Genomic DNA, 23,138 nt, shown 5'->3' with positions numbered 1-23,138 from the left:
ATTGAAAGTTGAAACTAAAGAAAATATGATAGTTCAGGCATACCTCCAAATCTAACATGTTGATTTAGCCCTGAAAGTTGCACAAGAAATTTATGTATACTCACACACAAGGTGATGAGCACCACATGACTGTAAAAATGTCTCTGTAGAAGTGGTTTCAGAACATCAACATTCCAAAAAGCAAGAAGAAGAGAATGGTAGTATATGGAAACTAATACAAATTCATAACCACTCTGAAGTAAAATCCTGGACATGTGTTCATGATTTAGTGCCTAAAATAAAATGTTATGACTGTGATTGAAGTGTGAGCTATTGAACAGTTACTATAGCTGGAAAATTTTAGATGGGAATGAGATAAAAAAAGAAAACCAAGATAGGGAAGTAAATTAAAGGGACATACCAAATAGGGATGAGAGGTTTGTCTTTCTGATATCTGCAATCTGCCATGGCCACAATCTACCAAATGGGTAAGCATTAAGCAAAGGTGGGAACACATTCTGAATTAACAAAAAAGTTTGTTGGTTGAATAGGTGGGGACCTCCTTTCATGCCAAAAAGAATGTAAGGGACAATGCTGTATCTCATTAATGTTAGCATGGGCCATCTCATTTTCTGCAAGTGTTATTTAAAGTAGTCACAAGTGTTTTTTTAATGGGAGTATATTTTCAGATATATATATTGATGGATTGGCATTTTTAAGAGAGTTAAAAATAATAATACCAACCACCAAACCAAAGGGATTGCTAAGAACAGTATCATCCACCAGTCATTAGATGGTGTTGGTTTTACAGTAAATGCTATCTCATTTGACCGTTGGATTAGACTTGCTACCTCTTGACATTTTTTTTTTTCAATTTCAAATAACATATAACATTTCTCACATTTAAAAAAAAAAAAAAATTACTTCAATATTTTTAGTCAATTTTATATTTGTAGATGCTATACATAGTATATATTTATTACTTTGCTAACCTTATTATTTTTAAATTTTCATAATTTTTAGATTTTAAAAGACCTTGTATGCAATGCATCTTCTTTTTTTTTTTTTTTTCTTTTGTTTGTTTCCGGAAGGTAATATTTGTATAAATGCAGAACAATTAGAAAGAGATAACGAAGGCCAAATCCTTCAACTATGGCCCAGCCCTCGAACAATGGACAGGCCCAAACAAAACAACAGGGACTAAGCCCATCAGCAAACTACAAAGGCACAAAGACATCTCTAGTCTAGTTTGCCCTAGACTATCCATGTCTAAACCTTTCATTCGATCCGGTGAACACAGAGGCTAGGGCTAGAAGCCTTAATTTGATCAATCCGGCGGTGGCCGGACAAACGATAGGTCGCTGATTCAAATCTCTACCTCAGATGAACCACATTTTGTAATTAGCATTGCTATATGATTAGAATGTGATTTTTTATATATATTTTATTTCTTTCTTATTATTTTATTTAGGGATGTTCAAATAATTTTTCAATCCGCTAAACCGAATCAATCTGATCTGATCTGATCTGTGCGGTTCGGTTTGGTTTTCTAGTGTCGTGGTTCAATGATGGATTGAAAAATTAGTAATCCGTAGTGACCGGATCGGTTAACAAATTAGGTGCTAAAAAAACTGAACCGATCTGATACAGAATACATTATTGATGTTTTTGTTTTCTTTAATCATTAAGTTTTCAAAAGTTTTATTGTTTCTTTAATCCCAAGATGCTTTACTGCTTACACTTTTTAGTTTTTATATTCCTTTTATTTGCAAGTCTGGCCTCCCATCAAGTCTCATTTTGCTATGCTCAGTCTCTTATGGAACCCGTATAAGTAAGCATCTCCAATATACATTGGCGATCATTCATTTCCTCTTCATTTAGAAAAAAGTCTTGATTGCTCCATCTTGTCACTTAGATTCAGTTCTACTTTGTCATTTTCATAGCCCATTTATTAATATGTGGTCTTTAGAAATTCAGATTCTCTTTTTCCCTTTAAATTCATGCATGACTCAAACGAAAATAGTATTTTGCCTCTAATTTCAGTTTTCTTAGTTGTGTTCTGTTAAGTCCAATCCGTGGGAACCATCGGTTTGGTTCGAATTGAGAGTCCCCACGGATCAGTTCGGTTTCAGATTTAACCAATCCGTGAGAACTGAATTAGTTTGAATTTTATCCAAAATCGAACCGTGATCAACCCTAATTTTATTTGAGGGAAGAGAATGGACATTGGACACGCATACATTTCAGAAAGGGAAAATGTTGGGGGAAGAAGTGATTCTTTGCTTCATAATATGAATTCAGATACAATGGATCATCACTGGAACATTTGGAACAATAATGTCCTAATTTTTTCTAATTACACAAAAATGTACAACAAAAGCGGATCATATGAGACCCGGCCACTCAATCATGAATATACCGATGAAAAGAATGGCGCTCCAGATATGCTCTTTGTTCTCAAGATCTTTCTTACCAAAATTCTCCACTTCACATCATCCTTCTTGTTCTGTTTCTTAATCCTCTCCTTAAAGTTCCTGAAACCGCGAAATTTTATCCAGATTAGTGGAAAGTTTTAGCTAACTTCTGTAAGAGTGGAAAAATGTGGAATACTACAACATTCTTTCCATAGGGTGGAAGGTTTAAACTGCTAAGGCCAATGACATCTGCTCTATAATATCAATGCAATTTTGCACCTGTTTTAGCTTAACTGAACCTAAATCATTCATGCTACGGTAGATGGAAGGAAAAAGAAAAATTATGAACAAGTACATAAAACACAAACACGAAAGAGGTTTAGCAGGCGCACCAGCACAAAGGAACTCTACACACATCCGAATCGGCACAGAGACGGGAATGTAATTCCAAGAGCTGCCACATTCTCTTGCAATGAATGCAGCCACCGGGGACTCTCATCTTGCAACCAGCAAAGTGACGGACTAGCAACTCCAGTGCCTTGCAAGCTGCAAAATTGCAAGGTGGCTGATCACCTTTTAACAACTTATCGTGTGGACCAATGGTCCGACAACCATCCTTGTATATATGAACAAGAGCTTCCATTGCCTCATATAATTGTAAATAGATCTTCCTCTCATTTATCTTTCTCATCTGTACCTTTTGCATCTGAAAGTGAAAATCAACACGTTGCACAAATCTTAAATAAGAATGTGGAAGGAATTTTAACATGAATTACCATTCTGTTTTACCAAGCAACGGAAAATAAATAAATACTTACGGTTTCTTCTTCAATCAATGACTGCATGAGTTCCTTTTCCAGCACCGGGTGGCTCTCTTTCATCACTTTCCATCCGTCTGTGGCTGAAACAGCCTTGAAACTCTTCAGAATCAAACGGTGACAAACAAGAGTAAGCCGAGGGGCATCGCACAATAGTGCAAGCTGTAAGATATCAACCACATTTTCTATAGTGAGCAATCCCTCTTCTAGCCGCAGTATACACAATTCCTTCAACCGGGGAACAACATAAGCATGTGACAGGACCAACAAATGCAAGATGTATTCCTCCATTTCTTCTTGCTCAATGCTACACATGGAACACCAATAACAATTAGCACAAAGAAGAATTTTGTTAATTACAGTAGTGACTGGTGACAACAAGAATCACAGTAGCATAAATTTCAGCCTCTTCTTACGATTTATAAGTCCTCCATGACCATGACAACAAAATTTGAGTGAAGATGGTCAGAGATGTTGAAATTGTCATTTCATGCGAAAGCCCTCAAAAACAATCAAGTTAAAGAGTTCCTTTATATACAAGTAATTGGGGCAGCAAGAAATATTCCAAAAAACACAGAATGAAGAGACACCAATATTGGTCATGGAACTCCATTAATTGAAAACTCGAACTGCCACTTACCAGGAAGAGTACAGGAACCGTATGAAAACTCGAACTGCTTCATATGGAACTCCATTAATTGAGAATGATCGATGATGACCACGTTTTTTCAACTGCTTAAACATGCTTTTGAAAACTGGAGAAGCCATGCCCTGTTACAGTGAGAAACTAATATTTATACCTTTAAAATACCATGTTTTTTTTTGTCAATACAATATTTTAAGTCCGCATTTTAATGGAAAAAATAAAATCCTAACCCAGGTAACACACTTCACCACGAAAGAAGTGGGCATGCTTATGGTAGCAGATCATATACCAGTGGAACGATGCAGGGCCATTCAAGAGAAATAACATTCAGCACATCTTTTTTAGATTGTGTATTCATGACTTTTGTGTCTGTCTCTTGTGAGGTAGAAATAGGTAGCAACACAAATTATAAATCTCAACCCTAAGGGCTTAACTCAAAGCAACATATACTTTTCTTCCCCATGTAATAAACTTGAACTGCTTTTGTTTATATATAAATCATGAATGATCAGATCTAGCAAAATCATATTAATAATGAGTTTTTCATGTAAGTTATGTCCGTAAGTTGTTTATCCAGTCAATTTCCTCCTCATATTTATTATATTCCTCCATTTAGGATCCTACTGATCCTATGGAAGAGCTTTTCATGTAGCTACTCAATATCTGAGTAAGATTGTGAAGTTGATTATTACATGATCAAGTATGTTCTAAGTAATTCCGGACCTTGTTAATGGTGTTTATCTCCAATATATAATCTGTACACCGTTTACAAACACATAATAACGGATCTAATTCCCCTCTATATTTAACAGATCTGTAATATAAGAACTTACAAGAATACTAGCATGTGCATAGATGATGCCACCATTAATAGTATTAATAGAAACATCTGCTCTGTAACCTTCATCAAAGAGGCGATCCCATAAATCCCTTGTTGCTGTAGTCACAAAGCCGCATCTTCTTAGAGATGATCCATTCATCACCAAACCCTTTGAAGGATAACCGGTTGTTGAGGGCTGCGGTAATGGAGGTGGCACCGGAGAATTTCTCTTGCCAAATAGGGGAGATTCTTCAAAGCCGCCGTCCATCTTTCCTACCAGTTTATAGGTTTCCTTCTGCAAAACAGAAATTCAAAATCACTTTTCAATTGTGCAAATATGGGAGCTCTGTAGTCGAGAACAAACAAGCTATGATTCGGAAACAACTAACAGAAATATATTATATGTTGATATTAATGTGAATTGTATGAGAATAACATGATTGCATTGGATCTGAAATGAATGTGAATGATACTTATTAGAGGTCCAACACATATGGCATAATTAGAGAGTAATCAATGGACTATTTGGTTCAATTATCTACAGACACCTTTCAAGAACTCGAAAAACAGAAAATGTTTTAAAAATAACTACAAAAGAATGTTCTCTCTTCATATAATAGTTCCGGAAAAATGTCAACCAAATGAATTTTCAAAATGCTTTTGAAATTTGGTTCAATTTACTGTTTTCTCATGCGTTGCATTTCAAAGTAAGCAATTACTGATTAAAAGAAAGAAGAAAAGCAAGAAAAATATTTTCCAGAAGGTTAACCAGAAATTGCATTATTGGTTTCTAGGTGTGCAAAAATTATTTCTGGAATTTCAAAGACTACCCTCTTTCTATGATCTCAGCTAAGAATTTAATTGAATCCATAACCACAAATTGAGATAGATATTTCTCTAAATCAATCAATAGGAAGTATCAAACCTAAATTCCTAAATAGATATAAAGATTTGGATTCAAAGGTTTGTTTTTTTTTTTTTTTTTTTTTCTTTCTTTTCCCCTCAATTTTTAAAAGAATAAAAGAAAATGGAAAGTAGAGAAAACAGAACACATTACCTTTATTTGTTTTTTTCTTCTCTTTCAGAAGAAGCACACAACAGGAGAATGGTGAAATCTGAAATCACTTCCTTCCTGATCTCGTGTCTCTAAATGCCTCCTCAACCCAACTATATATATAATATATATTACATGTATCACATAAACACAATATATATATATATATATATATATTCAACACACTGACAAGAAACAACAGGAGATTGTCCTTTTACACTACGAGAAAGAAAGGGTTGATTGGATCTCCTTGGCATAAGAAAGAGACTGGAAGATAACCCCCAATATATTTTGTTGTTTAATATTTTGACAGACGACATAAATTTATACACGGTCACAATTCGATCAAGACGATGATTCGTGTCCTCGTCAGCCTCAAAGCCAAGAACACCGCACGTTTCATTTTCGTGGCATTTTTTAATACTCCGTATAAATATACATTTACACATATATTGTTATACATGTAAAACTCACGCGCTTTCCCGGGTTTTCTACTTTAACCTAGCATCGTTGGTTGCAAAAACCACGTACAACATGTCTGTGTTTGTGTGTGTACGGTGTACAATAATTCATATATATAAAACTAACATTCCTAAGTCCGCACATCACATGATTGGAATTGCAAGTTACCTAAGTGTGATTTGATCTGCCTTTCTTCTTCGCACTCAGTAGTAGTGAACTAGTGATAGATAGGAATGACAAGTTGCCAAGTTGGCAAGTTGTGTGGATGATAAAAAAAAATCTAAGATACAACTGTGTTTTAACTGGCATTTGTTGGTTTTTATTTATTTTTATTTTTTATTTTGTTTGTTTCAAAATTTTCAGGGCTTTTTAGCATTAGCATAGTCACGGTCAAAATTTGTCCATTTTTAGGCACTTGCTGGTCAAACACAACAAATGCCAGTACACCCAATAGACGGCGTAATTTCAAGCTGACGTGGGTGTGACTTGGGAAACCCAATCCAACCGACAACCTAATCCAAATCCACATTATTGGAATTACTGAGTTAGGTGTGTTTGGTAAACAAATTACTTTCGATTAAATAGTTGTTCACTTTAAAAATTGTCATAATTATTCTGGAATGGAAGTTTTAATAAATACAAAAATTTTACGAGCTAAATTTTAAGGGTTGAGTTATTAAGTAATAATTAAAAATAAATAAAATAATAATAATTTTTAAAAAAATTTATTTTTCATTATTCAACATTCATTAATAAGTAATGTTTTCTTTACTTAAAATCTTAAAATTTGATTTCATTTTAAGTGATATTGATCAAGTTGAGCGCAGTAAGACACGGCTAAATTCGGTATGGTTAAGATTTTTTTTGAAATATTATTATTTAAATACTACTAATAATAAAATGACTTGAGTTGACTCGTCAAACAATGGTTGTGTAATCCTAAAACCAAAATTGGGATTAGATTGAAATTTTACAACTGATACCCAATTGGAATAACAAGAAGAGTTTGTTACTACAACTATGGTTGGTCTTTTTCAATTAAGCAAATAACTAGGACTAACCACTAAACGATTCTCATGTTTTCTAAAAAAACATAGCATTAGAATTTGACCTTACAATCTTTCTCATACGAAACATGAGGATCAAATGGAAGATGAGCAACACTTCAACATAATCGACTAATAGAGAAAAAAAAAATGATTTTTAACACTTCAACAGTCAACGAGTCTCAAACTAAACTCAATGATCAATATTTACCAGCTCTGCTTGTGACATGTCATTTTTTTTTTTTTTTTTTTTTTGGCCATGTTCCATCGTTTGCAGCTCCCCATTTTGTATTTTTCAGTTCTAGAAAGACAGTCGATTTTTTTGGAATTTGTTAGTGCTGGAGTCCAACTCGGATTTAACTAATTTTGTTTATAGTTGTCTTATTTTAGTAATCAGGTTATTATTTCTATTTTTTTTTTTTTTATGGTGATTTTAAGAGAGATTGTCAAATTGAACTTGTGATTTCCAAATACATTAAGGTTGTGTTCGGTTAAATTTGAAATTGGTAGAATATGAAAAAAATAATTAAAAAAATTAAATTAAATTATTTTTAACTTCCACCAATTTTGATTTTGAGACTCCAATTTTATGCATCAATTAAGAGATTTAGAAAATATTTAATTGCGGAAAGTGATAAGTCCACACAAACAGTTGAAGAATAATAGTGTATCAAATGAGTTAAAAGAAAACAAAAAGTCGTGATCACCATTCTGAATTTGTGATCAACTTGCCTTGGCCCATTCGAATGGGGATAAGCAACACATGCACACATCTAAGCATTCCTAACAAACACACATTTATATAAGTCATGGTTCCTATCAAATCCATTTTTTAAAGTGATTTGGCCTACCTTTTGACTGTTACATTTTATTTTAATGTGTCTTTTTCTTTTTATTAATGTCATATAATCATATTTTCTCTTATTTTGTAATCAATAACTACCACTACTAATTTTTTTTCTTGACATGTTTTCCACCGATCAATTCTCCTTTAATTATTCATATCTTCAATTGCAATATTCTATGTTCATATACCAAACAAAAGAGAAATTCAACTTGCATGCCAAGTGAATACCATAGCTGTCAAATATCTTCACACAATGACAAAACTTGAATCAATTAATAGAAAATGAAAGCCCCTGCAGGTGAAAGGAACTCTAAAGGTTCGATAAATCCTACTTATTATCACGACTTTAGATATATTAATGATATTACGATGATATCAGTCTCTATTTATATAAATCAATCATTATAATTGTTTGACTATCGAATTTCAAATCCCCTATAGTGCTTAAAATGAATAGTCACATATAAAGAATTGTGTTGGTTGATGGAACCAACACATCTCGGCATGTATGAATTGAAACGGCTTCAATCCTCACTATATATATGCGTAAGAGGCTTGAAGTCCATCATCTGTTTTCGTAGACAAATGAGATGGTCAGTGACGGACCAAGCATTTTTTTTAGGGGGACGTCGTCGAAGAAAAAAAAAATTGTAGACAAATTTTTATTTTTATATTTTTTATGAAGTGGGGGTATTTGTGAATTTTTAACTAAAACTTTAGGTAATAATATAAATTAGAAAAATCTAGCGGAGAAATAAGTGAGATAAAAATGTGAAGGGGGCATTTTAAATAATTGAGTAGGGCCATTTTTTTTTAATTTTAACTAAAATTATAGGTAATAATGTAATTTAAAAAAAGTCCAGTGGGGGCACCTGAACTGGGTCCGTGCCTGGAGATGGTTGAAGATCGTTTCTGCTATAGTTTTCTTCAAATTGACTTTTTATATCTAGGTACGTTTCCTATTTCAATTTATACATTGGAACCATGTGTTTTATATATTGTTGAAATTTCTTACAAGGAACTCTAAAAGTTCGATGAATCCTTCTGATTATCATGACGCTAGAAATATTAATGACATTATGATGACGTCAGTCTCCATTCTCAACTATCGAACTTCAATTCATTTTCAAATCCCCCGCAATACTATTCCTCTTTGTGTTGTTCACATGTTAACATGCTTAAAATTAAGAATGCAACATAACTAAATCGAGAATTGAAATAATGGCGTTGCATTCTTGATTGATCTTGTTGCATAGTCAAGTTAGTAGTGTTGCATCTTTAATCTAATAGTGTTGCAGCAATAATTGATGGTATTTGTATTTCCAATTTAATGTATTGCGTCATTCATTTAATCATGTTACAAATGTCACAACAGGGTACGAATTAATGAGCTAGAAAATTTTGTGAACTGAATTCACCAAATGTTGGTGTTAGTGGAGGCGGGAATGAAACCCAAGTTTTAGAGGGAATCGTATCGTTACATGCTCTTGATGCTTTTGAAACTACAAAAGGAAAGGAAAGGAAAAGGGAAAAGGGAAAAGGGAAAGGGGAAAGGGGAAAAGGTTTAGTAAATCAGAAACAAAAGATCTTTACAAAAGAAAAGTAAATATGAGGGACACGAGAATTTACGTTTCACATGTTTTTATTCCTTTTCTTTTTCCTTCTGACTATTAATATAGATTTTGACTCAATTTTTAATTTTATTCAAACAAGAGAGAAAGTATGGTACTATCTTTTTTATTATTATTATAAAAAATTGAGTGAGGTATTTTTTAAGATTTTAACATAAAGCACAATTAATTTTAAGAATAAATAAAAAATAAAAAAAATCAGTGCCCCCTCTAGTCCCTTAATAGGTCAATGCCAGTGGACAAGGTGGTCATGAGCTATTTATACCCAGTGTTTGAATTGTGTTTCTGTTTCCAAATTCTAAGGAAGCTCACTTATTTTTCTTTCCATTTACAACATCATTAAATTCTTTAACTAGTTAGCATGAATTTTTCAGGTAACAATTTATCAAAAGAGATTTATGAGAAATATTTTTACACTAAATTTGTTACAAGTCCATGTTAAAAAAAAAAAAAAAAAAAAAAAATCAATTAATTATGGTAATTAATATATTAAACAACAACTGATATCTAATATATCAATTATATGGAAAAACAACGTATACTTTGGTTTTTCCCATTCATTTGCTGAGATCCTAAAATGAACAAGTATATAATATACATGTATAAAACATATACATGTACACATAAAATATACATGAATAAGGTGTACACAAGTGCATACAAAATAATTTGAGGGGACAGTCTAGACAAATAAGTCATAACATAAAATTATTCGTCAAATGAATTGAGGTTGTATTCAGTTGCATTGAATTAAAATTTCGGAATTAGAATTTGTGAAATTGAAGATAAATACAAAATTGAACCAAAATTTTCTCTAATTCCAAAGCTCCAATTCTATGCAGCCCAACACAGTCCGAAAAAATTTACTGAAAGTGATTTTCAATCAATTTCCCTTACGTGCAGGATTATAGCCATGACCATCTCTACTCCCTTTCACTTTTAAAAACAACAAACATTCTACTTATATAATGTTTGAGTTAATCAATAACCTATTCCAATTTAAATCAGCCCCAAGGCATAATTTTTAAAGTGTTAAAATTCTATATTTGATAAATTATTCACATAAATCAACCATGGGTCTCACTATACAGTATAGACTCTCCCAATGTCTAGTATCGCACATTCATGAGAGGGAACATCTTGGTGAGAAATTATTAGTTGCTTTCGGTCAACCTACACTTGACACCTGTGACAAAATTTACTTCCACTCTCCAATCCAAAACTGGGAGGCTCTGATCCAACATATCAACTGCACTTGGAAGTCTAACTCACCTACTAATCAGCTCCGCAAGATTGGTCTATCAGCTGTGATTTACCACTCATGGGAGGAACGCAATACCAAAATCTTCCAAAGGAAGAAGTCCTCTCAGAAAGCAGTGCTTGCAAAGATATGCAACTCCATTATCTCAATCCTCAAATTAGGGGTTCTGAAGGATTGTGCAGCATCCCATCACATCTTAGTTGACTGGAATCTCTTTCCTTCTCGTTGCCGTCCCCCTCTGCGTCCGCCGGACTGATTCAACGGCTATCCTCCTTAATGGAGGATCTCGAGCTCGATTACCGGATTGTTAATCTCTCCCCCAATGAACGGCTTCTAATCCGTTAACTGTGGTAGTTATCTTTGTGTTGTCAATGGGCCTGTCTTATTGCTTGGCCTTCTTTGTTTTCCCCTTTTGGACTGCCTATCCTCTTGGACTTATTGTTGTTTCCCTTATTGGGTTGGTTTGGCCGAAGGCCCACACTGTAACTATAATTTCAATTAATGTCAGTTGCTTTAATTTTCGAAAAAAAAAAAAAAACCTACACTTGACACATTATTGGTATTTTATTTTTTTTATTTTGATAAAAAAAAAATTAAAAAAAAAAACCACACGCGCACACAATTCAATTCAAAGACTTTCTCCTTTTTTTTTTCTTTTTTTTTTTTTTTCTAGTCTGGACAAAAATGGTTAGGAGTTAGTGGTTAGAAGAGAGGGAGATGGTGCAATGTTCGAACACAAATTTTCAAATACAAAGAACAACTCAATCATTCAGGCAATGCAAAACTTGCATTCAACCCAAAGTCCAAACATACAAATATTAAAATTTCAATTGGATACCAAGATTTTTAAATCTTTTTCTTTTCATGCAAATGGATTACATTGAAAAAAAAAAAAATGAAGTTGGCTTCATGAAAAGAAACATGTCGTTAGTGGGACAAACAACCAAAATTAATTTATGACATAATGGTTTGGAGCTCTTTACATTCAAGAAAGTAGGACCTTCATAGGTGGATGACAATTAGAATTTTATACAATAAAAGAAACTATTCTAGAAATGGCATTCTGTATAAAAAAGAAACTATTCTACAAAAATGAATTTTTATTCTTAATTGTGAACAGAAGATACTAATTTTAAACCCTAATTAGTGTACACTACTGAACCTGCCTACCCAAATTTAAAGTATAAATTGGCATTTGGCCAAGCCATGTCATGACCTATGTTGTTCAGTATTTAGTCGGTCAGTAACACCAATTATGTATACCATCACATGAATGACATTTATATGGGTCATACGTTACTTTGATTCTCCATTGTATGAAAGCTTTTCATCACATGGGACAAAACTTGTAATCCCATATATCCATAGGTCATACTCGTAAACTTTACTCTTCCTGTCACAACTTTTAAGGTGGGCAACTATTTAGAATAAAGAGAATCTTATATTATGTACATACTAGGATAACATGAGACAAAGAATGCTATTACGAGGTCAAGGTCCATCTCAAGACAGTTATTATAAATCATTTAATTATGTACAAATATTGAGATGGGTGTCTAACTATTTGAAATAAAATTTTCTCCCTATATATATATTCTAAAATTTATGTCAATTCATTTAATCAAAGTTTTACTTTTAAAAAAACAGTTATTTGACTAAATTATTACTATTATTTCTAGTATTTTGTATAATTTCATTTTATGATATTTTGAACTATTTTTATTTTATTTTTAATTTTTAACAATGGGATCAGTCAAAAAATCCACCCCCCTCTGTTGATGTAAAATTCCAGATGTCAACGTGAAGCCTCGTTGTCTGTCTCTTCTCCGACTGCGGTGACTCTGTTCTCCTCCGTTAAGGTTCCTATTGGTACAGTTTTACATCCCAATCAACCCTAAACATCATTCTAGTCATTTATGCATAATTTAAACAAGTTAAAATCACAAATCATGCAATATACTTTAAACAGAATTCAAATATATACACATACAATTACCATACTGTAATTCAAGTTTTAGCTTGCATACATAGTTGATTTTAATAACTTAAAGTTCCTAGGCTATGTTTGGTGTGAGTGAATGGAATCAAATGAAGGTGGAATGGAATGCATTTGTTTCCATTCTCTTGTTTGGAGTGTCACATTAAAAGTGGAATGGCCATTCCTAGGGAATGCCCATTCCATCAAAAAGGTGGAATGCCCATTCCACTTCTTGAGAGGTGGAATGACCATTCCATTCCCACTAAGAATTAATAAGGTAATAAAATAATTTAAAGAGATAATTCACGCATACACATACTATATAAAATAATATATATATATATATATATATATATATATATAATATGTATCTATATGCTGTTTGTCTCCCTCTCTCTATCTCGTTTATTTTTCTCTCTATTATCTCTTTCCCTTTTATTTTTGCAAATTAATTTTTTTAGTTAATTTTTTTTACTAATAATAAAATGTAATTTAAAGAAACAATATAAATTCATTCTATTCTAACTTTCTTACCAAACATAGGAATGAGAATGAGATTCCATTTTTACACATTCTATGTTTACAACCAAACGGTGGAATGAGAATCATTATTCTCATTCCATTCCATTCTCATTCCATTCCCACCTCCATTCTCATTCCATTCCAATTCATTCCACCACACCAAACATGCCCCTAGAGTTTTCCTAGGCATGCACAGAACACGGATCAAAAGGAATGAGATAGAATTAGAACTTGCCTTAAGATTTCGGTATGAAATCTTAACTCCTTCTTCTATATTTTTCGACGACCCCTTGGTTACCATCAACCTTCTACTGCTCTGGTTCACCTACTAACAGCCTTCTTCCTTTGCTTCTAAGGTTCAACATTCAATCTCCTTTGGCCAAGCCTTTCTCTCTCTCTCTGCTATCTCACAAGCTCTCTCTTCCTTCTCTGCCTCCACTATTACGTGAATAGGGTTCTATAACCCTTGGCAGACACAACTTATATATATATATATATATATATATATATATATATATATATAGTATAAGCTAACCCTAATCCTAATTAATTATTAAGTCGGCTGTCTTAAGGGAAAGGAAAAGAAAATATACGATGCATATAATAAATATATTTTACATAGACTAATACATGATATATATATATAACTGTATATATATTGATAAAAATTATAATAAGGTATCACCTCCTTATATTTATATATATACCAATATATATATGCATAATTTCCCATGGATAAACTCCATACCCATTTAGTGGCCTATCCAAGTAGTCTATGAACTCAATTGGATGGTTCATTCCTATTATCTAAAACCATATAAAACAAAATAACACCAAATAAAAATACCCATTTAATTCTTAACAAATAAATTACAAGTAAGCACCTAACATTTAAGCAACCAAAAACACATTATCAATCATAAAATTTAATTAGCCATTTATTTCAAATAAACACATAATCAATTAATTCAAATAAACAATCAAAAACTAAACAAATAGCCAAGAAAATTATTTAAATAATTAAAAATGCATTTAAATCAATTAATTAAATACCGAAACTATCCTTTTAAAATTAGGGGTATTACAACAAGCATGTTATATGTGCTAAGATGACGAGTGTTAAAGTTATGAAATATGTTATATGATGAGTATGACTATGTGCTAAGTACCACGTATACTTATATGTTATATGTGTGTAGTACTGACTTAAATGATCTATGAGTAGGTGTTATTGTTTCAGTATGTAATTGTTTAGCCGGCGCATTTTTATATAGTATTAGTTCTGTGAGTTGTCACCTACGACTGGGGTAGGTATCAGCGTTGTGAACAGGAGTGATGTGAATAGCACGATCTTTTGAGTCCGGTTTGATCTGGACACGTTGTTTCATTAGGAGTCTTTTCCCTAGAGACTGGTAACAGTGAAAGTGTTTGATCTTAGGTGTCTTCCAGGACGGAAGTCCTCATTTTTTTGCACGGGCGATAGTTTGTGTTGTGTTATCTCAGTATAGTGAGTGGATACTTGGGATGATAGATTAGTAGGGTATGGTGTGTGAGTTATGGGTTCCATTCAGGCGAGCAAAATTGATTAGATGTCACAGGACGTGAAGAGGTATGTAGTGCATGACTTGTGAGGTTCAGGTGTTGTGCGGGTTAAGCAAGGTTTGTATTTGAATTTTTATTTTGACATTCACTGATGTTTAAAGTTGCAAATTTGTCTCTTAATTGCCATTTTAGGAGTAATAGTAGAGGTTGACCTGGAATTGGTGACGAGATGGGCAGGTTGCACTTTTGTTTTGATTTATAGTGTGGAAGGCAAAAGCTTAATGTGATGTTCTTTGGTGATCATAAAGTGTTGGTCACAAATTGTGTTGAGCCAGGATGAAGAGTGACCTCTTGGGCTTGGTGGCCTGTTCTATTTGATTTCTTTGTTTTGTGGCCCTGTAGGTGGGTGTGCGTAAGCGTGTGCATGTGGTGTAATAACCCTAATTTCAAAAGGATAGTCCCGGTATTTAATTTATTGTTTGAATTTCATTTTTATTTGTTGAAGTGCATATGTGTTAATTTAATTTATTTAATTGGTTTAATTGAATTGCTTTAATTAATACTTAATTATTTTTTTTAATTGTGTTATTTTAAATTAATTGTAATTATTTAATTGTTTTACTTTAATTATTTTAAATTGACTTAAGCGTGACTGTATTACACACATATGGTAGCCGACGTTGGTTTTAACACAGGATGGTTTATGGGCCGAGTGGGCTCTGTCTCTAATCTTACAAGGATTAGGGTTTTAGGGATTAAAGTTTAGAAATACACCATGATAATATAAGTCTAGGGTTACAATTAGAGCACTGAGTTCACAGACGTAACCTAGGTTCTGTAAACAAACAAACAGAGGGTTGAGAATAGAGTATTGTAAGGTCTGCCAAGGGGAGGATTTAGGAGGACAACGGTGCAAGGCTAAAGGCAAGTTCTAACCTCATCTCTTTCCCTTTTACTCGTGTTCTTTACATGCCTAAGTAGTTCCAGGAAAACATTAAACGGAATTAATTGACTAAATTAATTAACTATGCATGTTTAGAACTCATTATATCAGTATGTATTGAAACTTGTTGTAAACTGTTGTTTTGTGTCCAACTGTGTAATTGTTCTTTTAAATTACTGTTAATCAATGCATGAAGAAGGTAGATGGGTTTTCTCTGGGTAGGTTTGATCACCGATAAAAGTGCTAAAAGCTGTATCAGAGAGGGATGAAGGTAGTGCAGTCAAACGGAGACAACACAAGCATACAGAGGAGAGGGGAGAAGAGGAGACGGCTCCATGGAACCATGGAGCCGGCTCTACATGGTTAGGAGCCTGCTCTACCATGGTTGGAGCCAGCTCTAGCATAGGTGGAGGCGGTTCCACCTTGTGGGAGCCTACTCTCTTTATGTTTTTTCCAATTTTTTATTTTTTATTTTCTGCGAGGTTTGGACTTGTTTTGACACAGCAGATGTGTTTAGGGGCTGTGAATGGGAATTGGGGTTGATGTCTGAGTTTAACTTAGGTCTTCAGAGGGCTTGTTAAAACATATTCAACCAATCAGTATTGTTGTTTGGAACAATATAAAAATTCTAAGCAAACTAGTAAACTGTTTTGGAGACTTAGGATCTAAACCGCACAAACTGAGTTGTAGCAGTTTATTTGGGAATGGAGTTAGGTTCTGTTCGTGTTTCTGTGATAGACTATGTAATACCCCTAATTTCAAAAGGATAGTCCTGGTATTTAATTTGTTGTTTAAATTAGATTTTTTTTATTTATTATTTGATTATTTGATTTATTTAATTGATTGTTTGCTTGAAATTTGACTTATTTGCATAAATTGTTTTTAATTTCCTTATTTGACTATTTGTTTGAAATTATTTGATTATTTGTTTTATTTGAATTAATTGTTTAAGTTAATTGTTAATTATTAAATTGTTTTATTTTATTCAATCTCATTATTTGTTTTGCCGTAACGTCACTGTAGGATTAGTTGCATACATATAGTACACAGTTCATAGCCGACATAGTTTATAACCTAGTTTTCTATGGGCCGAGTGGATTATGTTTAGGGTTTAATTGAACCTAGGGTTAGTGGCCTATAAATATTCAGGTAGTATTCTGACTAAGGTTTTAGAAAAAAAACTATTACAATATAGTAAGGGCTGAGGGAATTAGAGACGGCTGGGAAGGAAAACAGTGAGCCAACAGAGAGAGTTTCGCCGGAAAACTTAAACGAACATCGATGTAAGGCAAGTTCTGTTCCTAACTCTCTCCCTTTGACTTGTGTTCTTTGCATCTCTATCACAATTCCAGGAGTAAATAAATGTTAAATTAATCTGGTTAGAATTTAACTATGTAAGCATGCTAAAACTTGAATTACAGTAGATTATGTATATATGTATACGTCTGTTTAACTTCGAATTTCTTGTATGATTCTTGATTATAATTTGTTTAAATTATGCATAAGAGGTTTACATAATGTTTAGGGTTGTTCTGGACTTAAAACAGTAGCCTTAGTACTTTAACGGAAAAAAGACGTAGTCGCCGGAGCCGTGGAAGACGAACTGTCACAGTTTGGTCGACCGGTTTAGTGCACACGTCGACCGGTTGGCATGAACCGGTCGACACCTTGGTATTTCAGTTGACTGGTTGGTTGCAACCAGTTAACACCTTGTTAAAAACATCAAATGGTTATTATACCAGTCGACATCTATGATAAAACAGTTGACACCTTATGGATTTAGTGGACTTTTGCAAACCAGTTGACATCTAGGATGTATACATCAACCGGTTTAGGCGAACCAGTCAACACCTAGGATTTTACATCAACCGGTTTAGGCGAACCAGTCAACACCTAGGATTTTACATCAACCGGTTTAGGCGTACCGGTCAACACTTGGGATTTTACATCAACTGGTTCCTGTAACTCTCATATGGGTTGTCTAGTGTTGGATTTTGGCATAGGAGTTGGTATTTAGGGATGGTTGGGACTGGTTAAATAATTTTTAGTGAATTTCTGGGACCTGATATTTAATTGGAATGCATAATATGAAATAATATGCTAGGTTTAGGATAAAATTAACATAATGGTTAATTTTTAGTGAACTTCTGGGACTCGATAATTAACTGGAATGCATAATATAAATGATATGCTAGGTTTGGAATAAAATTAACGTAATGGTTAATTTATGGATTCAAACTGTTTTAAATCAATCAACTGAATTGAAATAGTTTAATTATGTTAGGGATGTTATATAGTCGATTGGAGATGCCTGATAATTTGTATAAAATAAATTATATACATGCTATTTAGATTATTATTGCTAAATAATATGCAAAGATTGTACCCATGTTTTATATCATAGCTATATGAAATCAATGGATGTATTTATAATTGTGTGCAGACATTTATTTATGTCCTCTCAATTATACGGATCTTGGGAATAAATTGATATTTACATATACTGTTGTATGGTTAATTGTTGGATTTTTGGTTGTGTTGTTTAAATCAGCATATTAAAATACATAACTTTAGGTATGCTTATTATGGAACAATTGATGTTTAAATTTAATGTTTTTATTCTCAATTGTTGGATGTATGGATTTAGTTAATATTTACATGCATGGTATGTATTATCAACTGCTGGATGGATGGATTGTATGCACCGGTATGGGACGGTGACATACTAGGGGGATTAGCTCAAAAAAAACGCTAAGTCCTACCTACTCTGGAATTAAGGAATGGATTAATTAGAAGTTAAATCCTATTGATTTGTAGTGTCGAGGCAACGTATAGTTGAGCGGCACTACTATGGATTCTGGATGGATTGTAAATATATTTTTATGGTACCTCGATATGAGCTTGAGTCTCAGGATCGACGGTTAGGGAGCGTATATGCATTGGGATGCATAGCTGGCTATGATGGTTGGAGGTGTACCCTGTTAGGCTTAGGTACGCATGCCCACTTTGTGTGCGTTTTGCATGTTGCCTCTATTCAGGTTAAGACCGGCCTGTAGTCCAGTGAGAGTCCTTTAGTGTGATTATATATATATACATACGGACTATTAGCTATTGTTGAGTTGGTTAGAATGTACATGCGTATCGAGTCTCTGCTTGGATTGTAGTAGGATAGAACTTGTTCGTGGGCCTGACCCACTCCTATTTTTCAGGTGTAGGTCCGTTCCAGGCTTGAGCTTGTTCGTGCTGAGCAGAGATGATTTTCCATTTTACCGACGATGTAGGACTTCCTTTCAGATATTGGGTTTGGATTTTTATCTTCAGTTTTATTTTCATCTAGTTTGGGATTTTTAAATAAGGGTCCACTAGAGATGGATTCCCGAGTTGTAATCATGGAGGTTTGGAAATTGGATTTTGTTAAGTGTTATCAGTTAAGGATTTTATATTAGTATTCTTTTCAGCTTATAATATTTATTCTTATTCAATTTTGTATTATGTGTTCGTTATAACATATTAATTGTTAGATATTCCCTCGGGTTCGGGCCTGGGCCTGATCAACCCGTGTCTCGGATCCGAGAGGTACCACAGACTATAAGCATGTAAGACTATAGAATTAATTACATGCCTGTAATGGATGGAAGGGGTGCACTTACATTAACTGTGTTGTTCACTCCTGAACAACGGTGGAGTAGTATAGGATAAGTATGTAAGTTTGTAAAACAAAACTGTCATGTTTACTTGGATTTATTTAAAGGTTATATATATATGATCTGTATTAACAATCATGGAACTAGCTGGAGTAATGATAAATAAGCTTGTTAAATAACAAAGGTTTAGTATGCATAATATGAAGCAGTTGATGTTTACAATTGAATGATTGACTGTTGATTGCTGGATATACTATAGAGTTGATAATTACATTTATTATTTGTATGGTCAACTGTGGATGTTGGATTATTGCTGGATAGACTATATAGTTGATAATTGCATTTATTACCTGTGTTGTCAACTGTGGATGTTGGATTACATGCACCGGTATGGGACGGTGGCATGCCTAGGTTTTGATTAGTTCCAAAATACTAAATCCTACCTTCACGGAATAAGTGAATGAATATTAAAATAAATCCTACTTATAATTGAGTCAAAGAAGCTGCATAAGCTGAATGACTACTCGGATTACTCGTAAGTTATGTTAAGTCAAAGAAGCTGCACAAGCTGAATGGCTAACTGGACTTTGTATGGATAGGACGGACTTTAAATATATATATTATGGTACTGCGATTTGAGCTTGAGTCTCAGAGTCGTCGGTTAGGGAGCGTATATGCAATAGGATACATAGCTGGATATGAGAGGTTGAGGTATACCCGTTAGGTCTAGGTACTCATGTCCACCTTTGGGTGCATTTTCGCTGTTGCCTTCTATTCAGGTTGAGAACCCCTCCATAGTCCAGTGAGAGTTCTGTAGTGTGAACATACTTATGTAAGGACTATTAGCTATTGTTGAACTGCGTAGGATGTATATGTGTATCGAGTATCTGCTTAGATTGTAGTAGGTTAGAATTTGTTCGTGGGCCTGACCCACTTCTATTTTTCAGGTACACGACAGTTCCAGACTTAGACCTGATCATACTGAGTAGAGACTACTACTCACTCTTCCGACGACGTAGGACTCTCTCCGTAGTTTATTTTTGGATGTTTCTTTCAGTTATCATTATTTCGTTTTGGATTATTATTAGGGGTCCACTAGAGATGGATTCCCGAGTTGTTAAACTTATGGAGTTTTGGATTGTCAGATTTGAATAATTTTATTTTAAGGATTTTCAATTAGCATTCATTCAGTTTATTATTTTATTTCTTATTTCTTTTTGTATTCTATGTTCACTTTAAAATATTAATTGTTTGATACTTCCCTTAGGTTTGGGCCTGGGCCTGATCAACCCGTGTCTTGGATCCGAGGGGTATTTCATGTGGCACCAGAAGGCTACTACTATGTGGATATTCCATTGTGTTGGATGGTAGTCACGACGATTAGTTGGGAGATGATAGTGTTAGAGGCGTAGAAGTTATATACCCTTTTATTTGGTTGGATATGTCAGTTGTAGGTATGACTTGAGTGTCCAGTTAGATACCAATGAGAGACCACTATTTTTGCAGTTGTCGTAGAGTGTAGTTTGTGTGGTTGACTGTTTGGAGTGGTGTCTGTTGTCCCTCTTAGGGATTGTTCCTGTAACGTTGCCGCGTAGGATTCTTATTTTCTTGTAGCGGGTGTTGACTATAGTGTCGGGTATCATGAGTGATGTGTGTTTTCATGTTGAATTAGCGTCACTTTTGAAGGAGCGGTTGGTAGTGGAAGCTTGTTGTTTCTAGGGGATTGGAGTTGTGCAGTTATTTTAGGAAGGATGATCATGAAGGTGTTGGAACTCGAGGTTCTTGTATTGAAGAGTAATTAAGGAGACTGTTGGGCGTTGAACATTATGAGATTGTGCTCATTTTATTTTGAGAATTTGTCGGCATGGCATTGCCATATGGAGGTTCTTTCCTAGTGGTAAATAGTGGTTGTTGTGGGGGGAGTATCGAGATGAATGGTTATTTCTTGTTTTGATGGTGTTACCTTAAGGATGTTTGAAAAAGAATCGCTTAGTTGTGGCTTGATGGTCTGGTGGGGTGATAGGTTTGAACCTTTGTTTCGAATGAGTGGCAGTAGAGGCGTTATGGCATGATGTTTAGCATTGATGAACATAATGGTTCCAGGTATGATCCGAGGATAGATTATAATTGTGAGTGTTATTGTATGTTGTCAGGTAGGTGATAGGATTGTGCGCCAGTTGATGCAATTATGAATAGCTTAGTTTTTAGAACCAGCGAGAGCGATGTTGCTAGATAATATAATACCCCTAATTTTAAAAGGCTATTCCTGGAATTTAATTTATGGCTTATTTGCATTTTATTTGCTTATTTGCGTAATAGTTTTATGATTTATTTGTTTAATCAGTCATGTTGTTTAATTAATTGCTTAATGGTTTATTTGTTTAATTAGTCATGTTACTTAATCTGTTTTTTGTAACTGTTTATATAATTTTATTTATTTATTTAATTGCGTTTATTTAATTATTTAATCAATTTTATTTAATGGAAATTTAAATTTAAGGGAATTTAGTTTTCTGTTCTCTACGTGAATTTAGGGTTGCAATTTACATGGGTGGCTGACGTAGGTATATATCTTAGGTCGGTTTATGGGCCGAGATGGGCTCTGGCTTTAAGGTTACAAGGATTAGGGTTTAGAGTTAAGCTTATAAATATATTACGTGCGGTAAGCTTAGGGTTTGGATTCATAGCAGTTAACTCGGAGACGTGAATTGCATTCTGTGAAAGACATAGAAATTGTGAGGTACAGGGGGAGAACAGAGGAAGATAGGAGGTGTCTCTGGGTTGAACCAAGTTACTGGGGAAGCAGACTTGCAGTTTAGGACACAAACATATCACCACAGAAGCTGAGAATTTAGAGTTTCAAGTCTGAAACTCAAAGGCAAGTTCTTCTCTTTCTCCTTCTCTTTGGCTCATGTTCTGTGCACCTAGATAATCTCTAGGGTTTAACCAATCAATAACTGGAAGATATATGTTTAGTATATGTCATGTGAATGATCTGTTATGTTAAAAAATCAATCTGTTACAGTTCAGGCATGTCTCGTTTCCGTTTTCTGTTCTATAAGCATGTTGCTCTGTTGTAACTTTAGTCTTTGGAATTGCTTTTAATCTCTGTAAATGAACCATGGGGATGTTATTGGGGTTGATATAAGATCTTTAGGTTCAGTGGTAGAGGGGAACAGAGGGTTTGGAAGAGAACTGAAATTTTTCTTAAATTAATTTTCAGTGTTGTTCTTCAAGCATACCAATTTAATGGCTACGGTTAATCTCTGTAATTGGTTTCAAATTATTGTAATAAAATCTTGGGGATGCTATTAGGCTTAAATATGACTCTTAAATTAGTTTTAAAACCCATCAGAAAGATTGCAACTGGCCGGAGTTGGAACAGAGGTCAGAACGAAGCTGAAACGGAGGGGAAGCTCGCAGGGGGAGAGAGAGTCGGCTCTGGAATACCAAGAGCCTGCTCCCACCTATTTAGAGCTGACTCCAAGGTGGTGGTAGAGCCGGCTCTATGCTGATTTAGAGCCTGCTCTA

The 23,138-nt window shown here is 34.0% G+C and overlaps 1 protein-coding gene across 1 annotated transcript; it reads right to left on the bottom strand.

The window, feature by feature from the left end:
- Positions 1 to 2,238: 2,238 nt before the first annotated feature.
- On the bottom strand, positions 2,239 to 6,023 carry LOC132283851 (BTB/POZ and TAZ domain-containing protein 4). Its single transcript, XM_059785883.1, has 6 exons — positions 5,735 to 6,023; positions 4,691 to 4,972; positions 3,852 to 3,982; positions 3,212 to 3,518; positions 2,786 to 3,099; positions 2,239 to 2,513 (listed from the first exon to the last, which is right to left on the bottom strand). The coding sequence occupies exons 2-6, from the start codon at positions 4,943 to 4,945 to the stop codon at positions 2,387 to 2,389; spliced, it is 1,134 nt and encodes a 377-aa protein (XP_059641866.1). The 5' UTR covers positions 4,946 to 4,972; positions 5,735 to 6,023; the 3' UTR covers positions 2,239 to 2,386.
- Positions 6,024 to 23,138: the final 17,115 nt, after the last annotated feature.

Source organism: Cornus florida, unplaced genomic scaffold (assembly GCF_030987335.1).
Source record: "Cornus florida cultivar Cherokee Brave unplaced genomic scaffold, ASM3098733v1 CherokeeBrave_3.0.0_Hap2_Chr11, whole genome shotgun sequence".
Lineage (NCBI taxonomy): Eukaryota > Viridiplantae > Streptophyta > Magnoliopsida > Cornales > Cornaceae > Cornus > Cornus florida.
The sequence above is the reverse complement of the archived record's forward strand: the minus strand, read 5'-3'. Positions and strand labels throughout refer to the sequence as shown.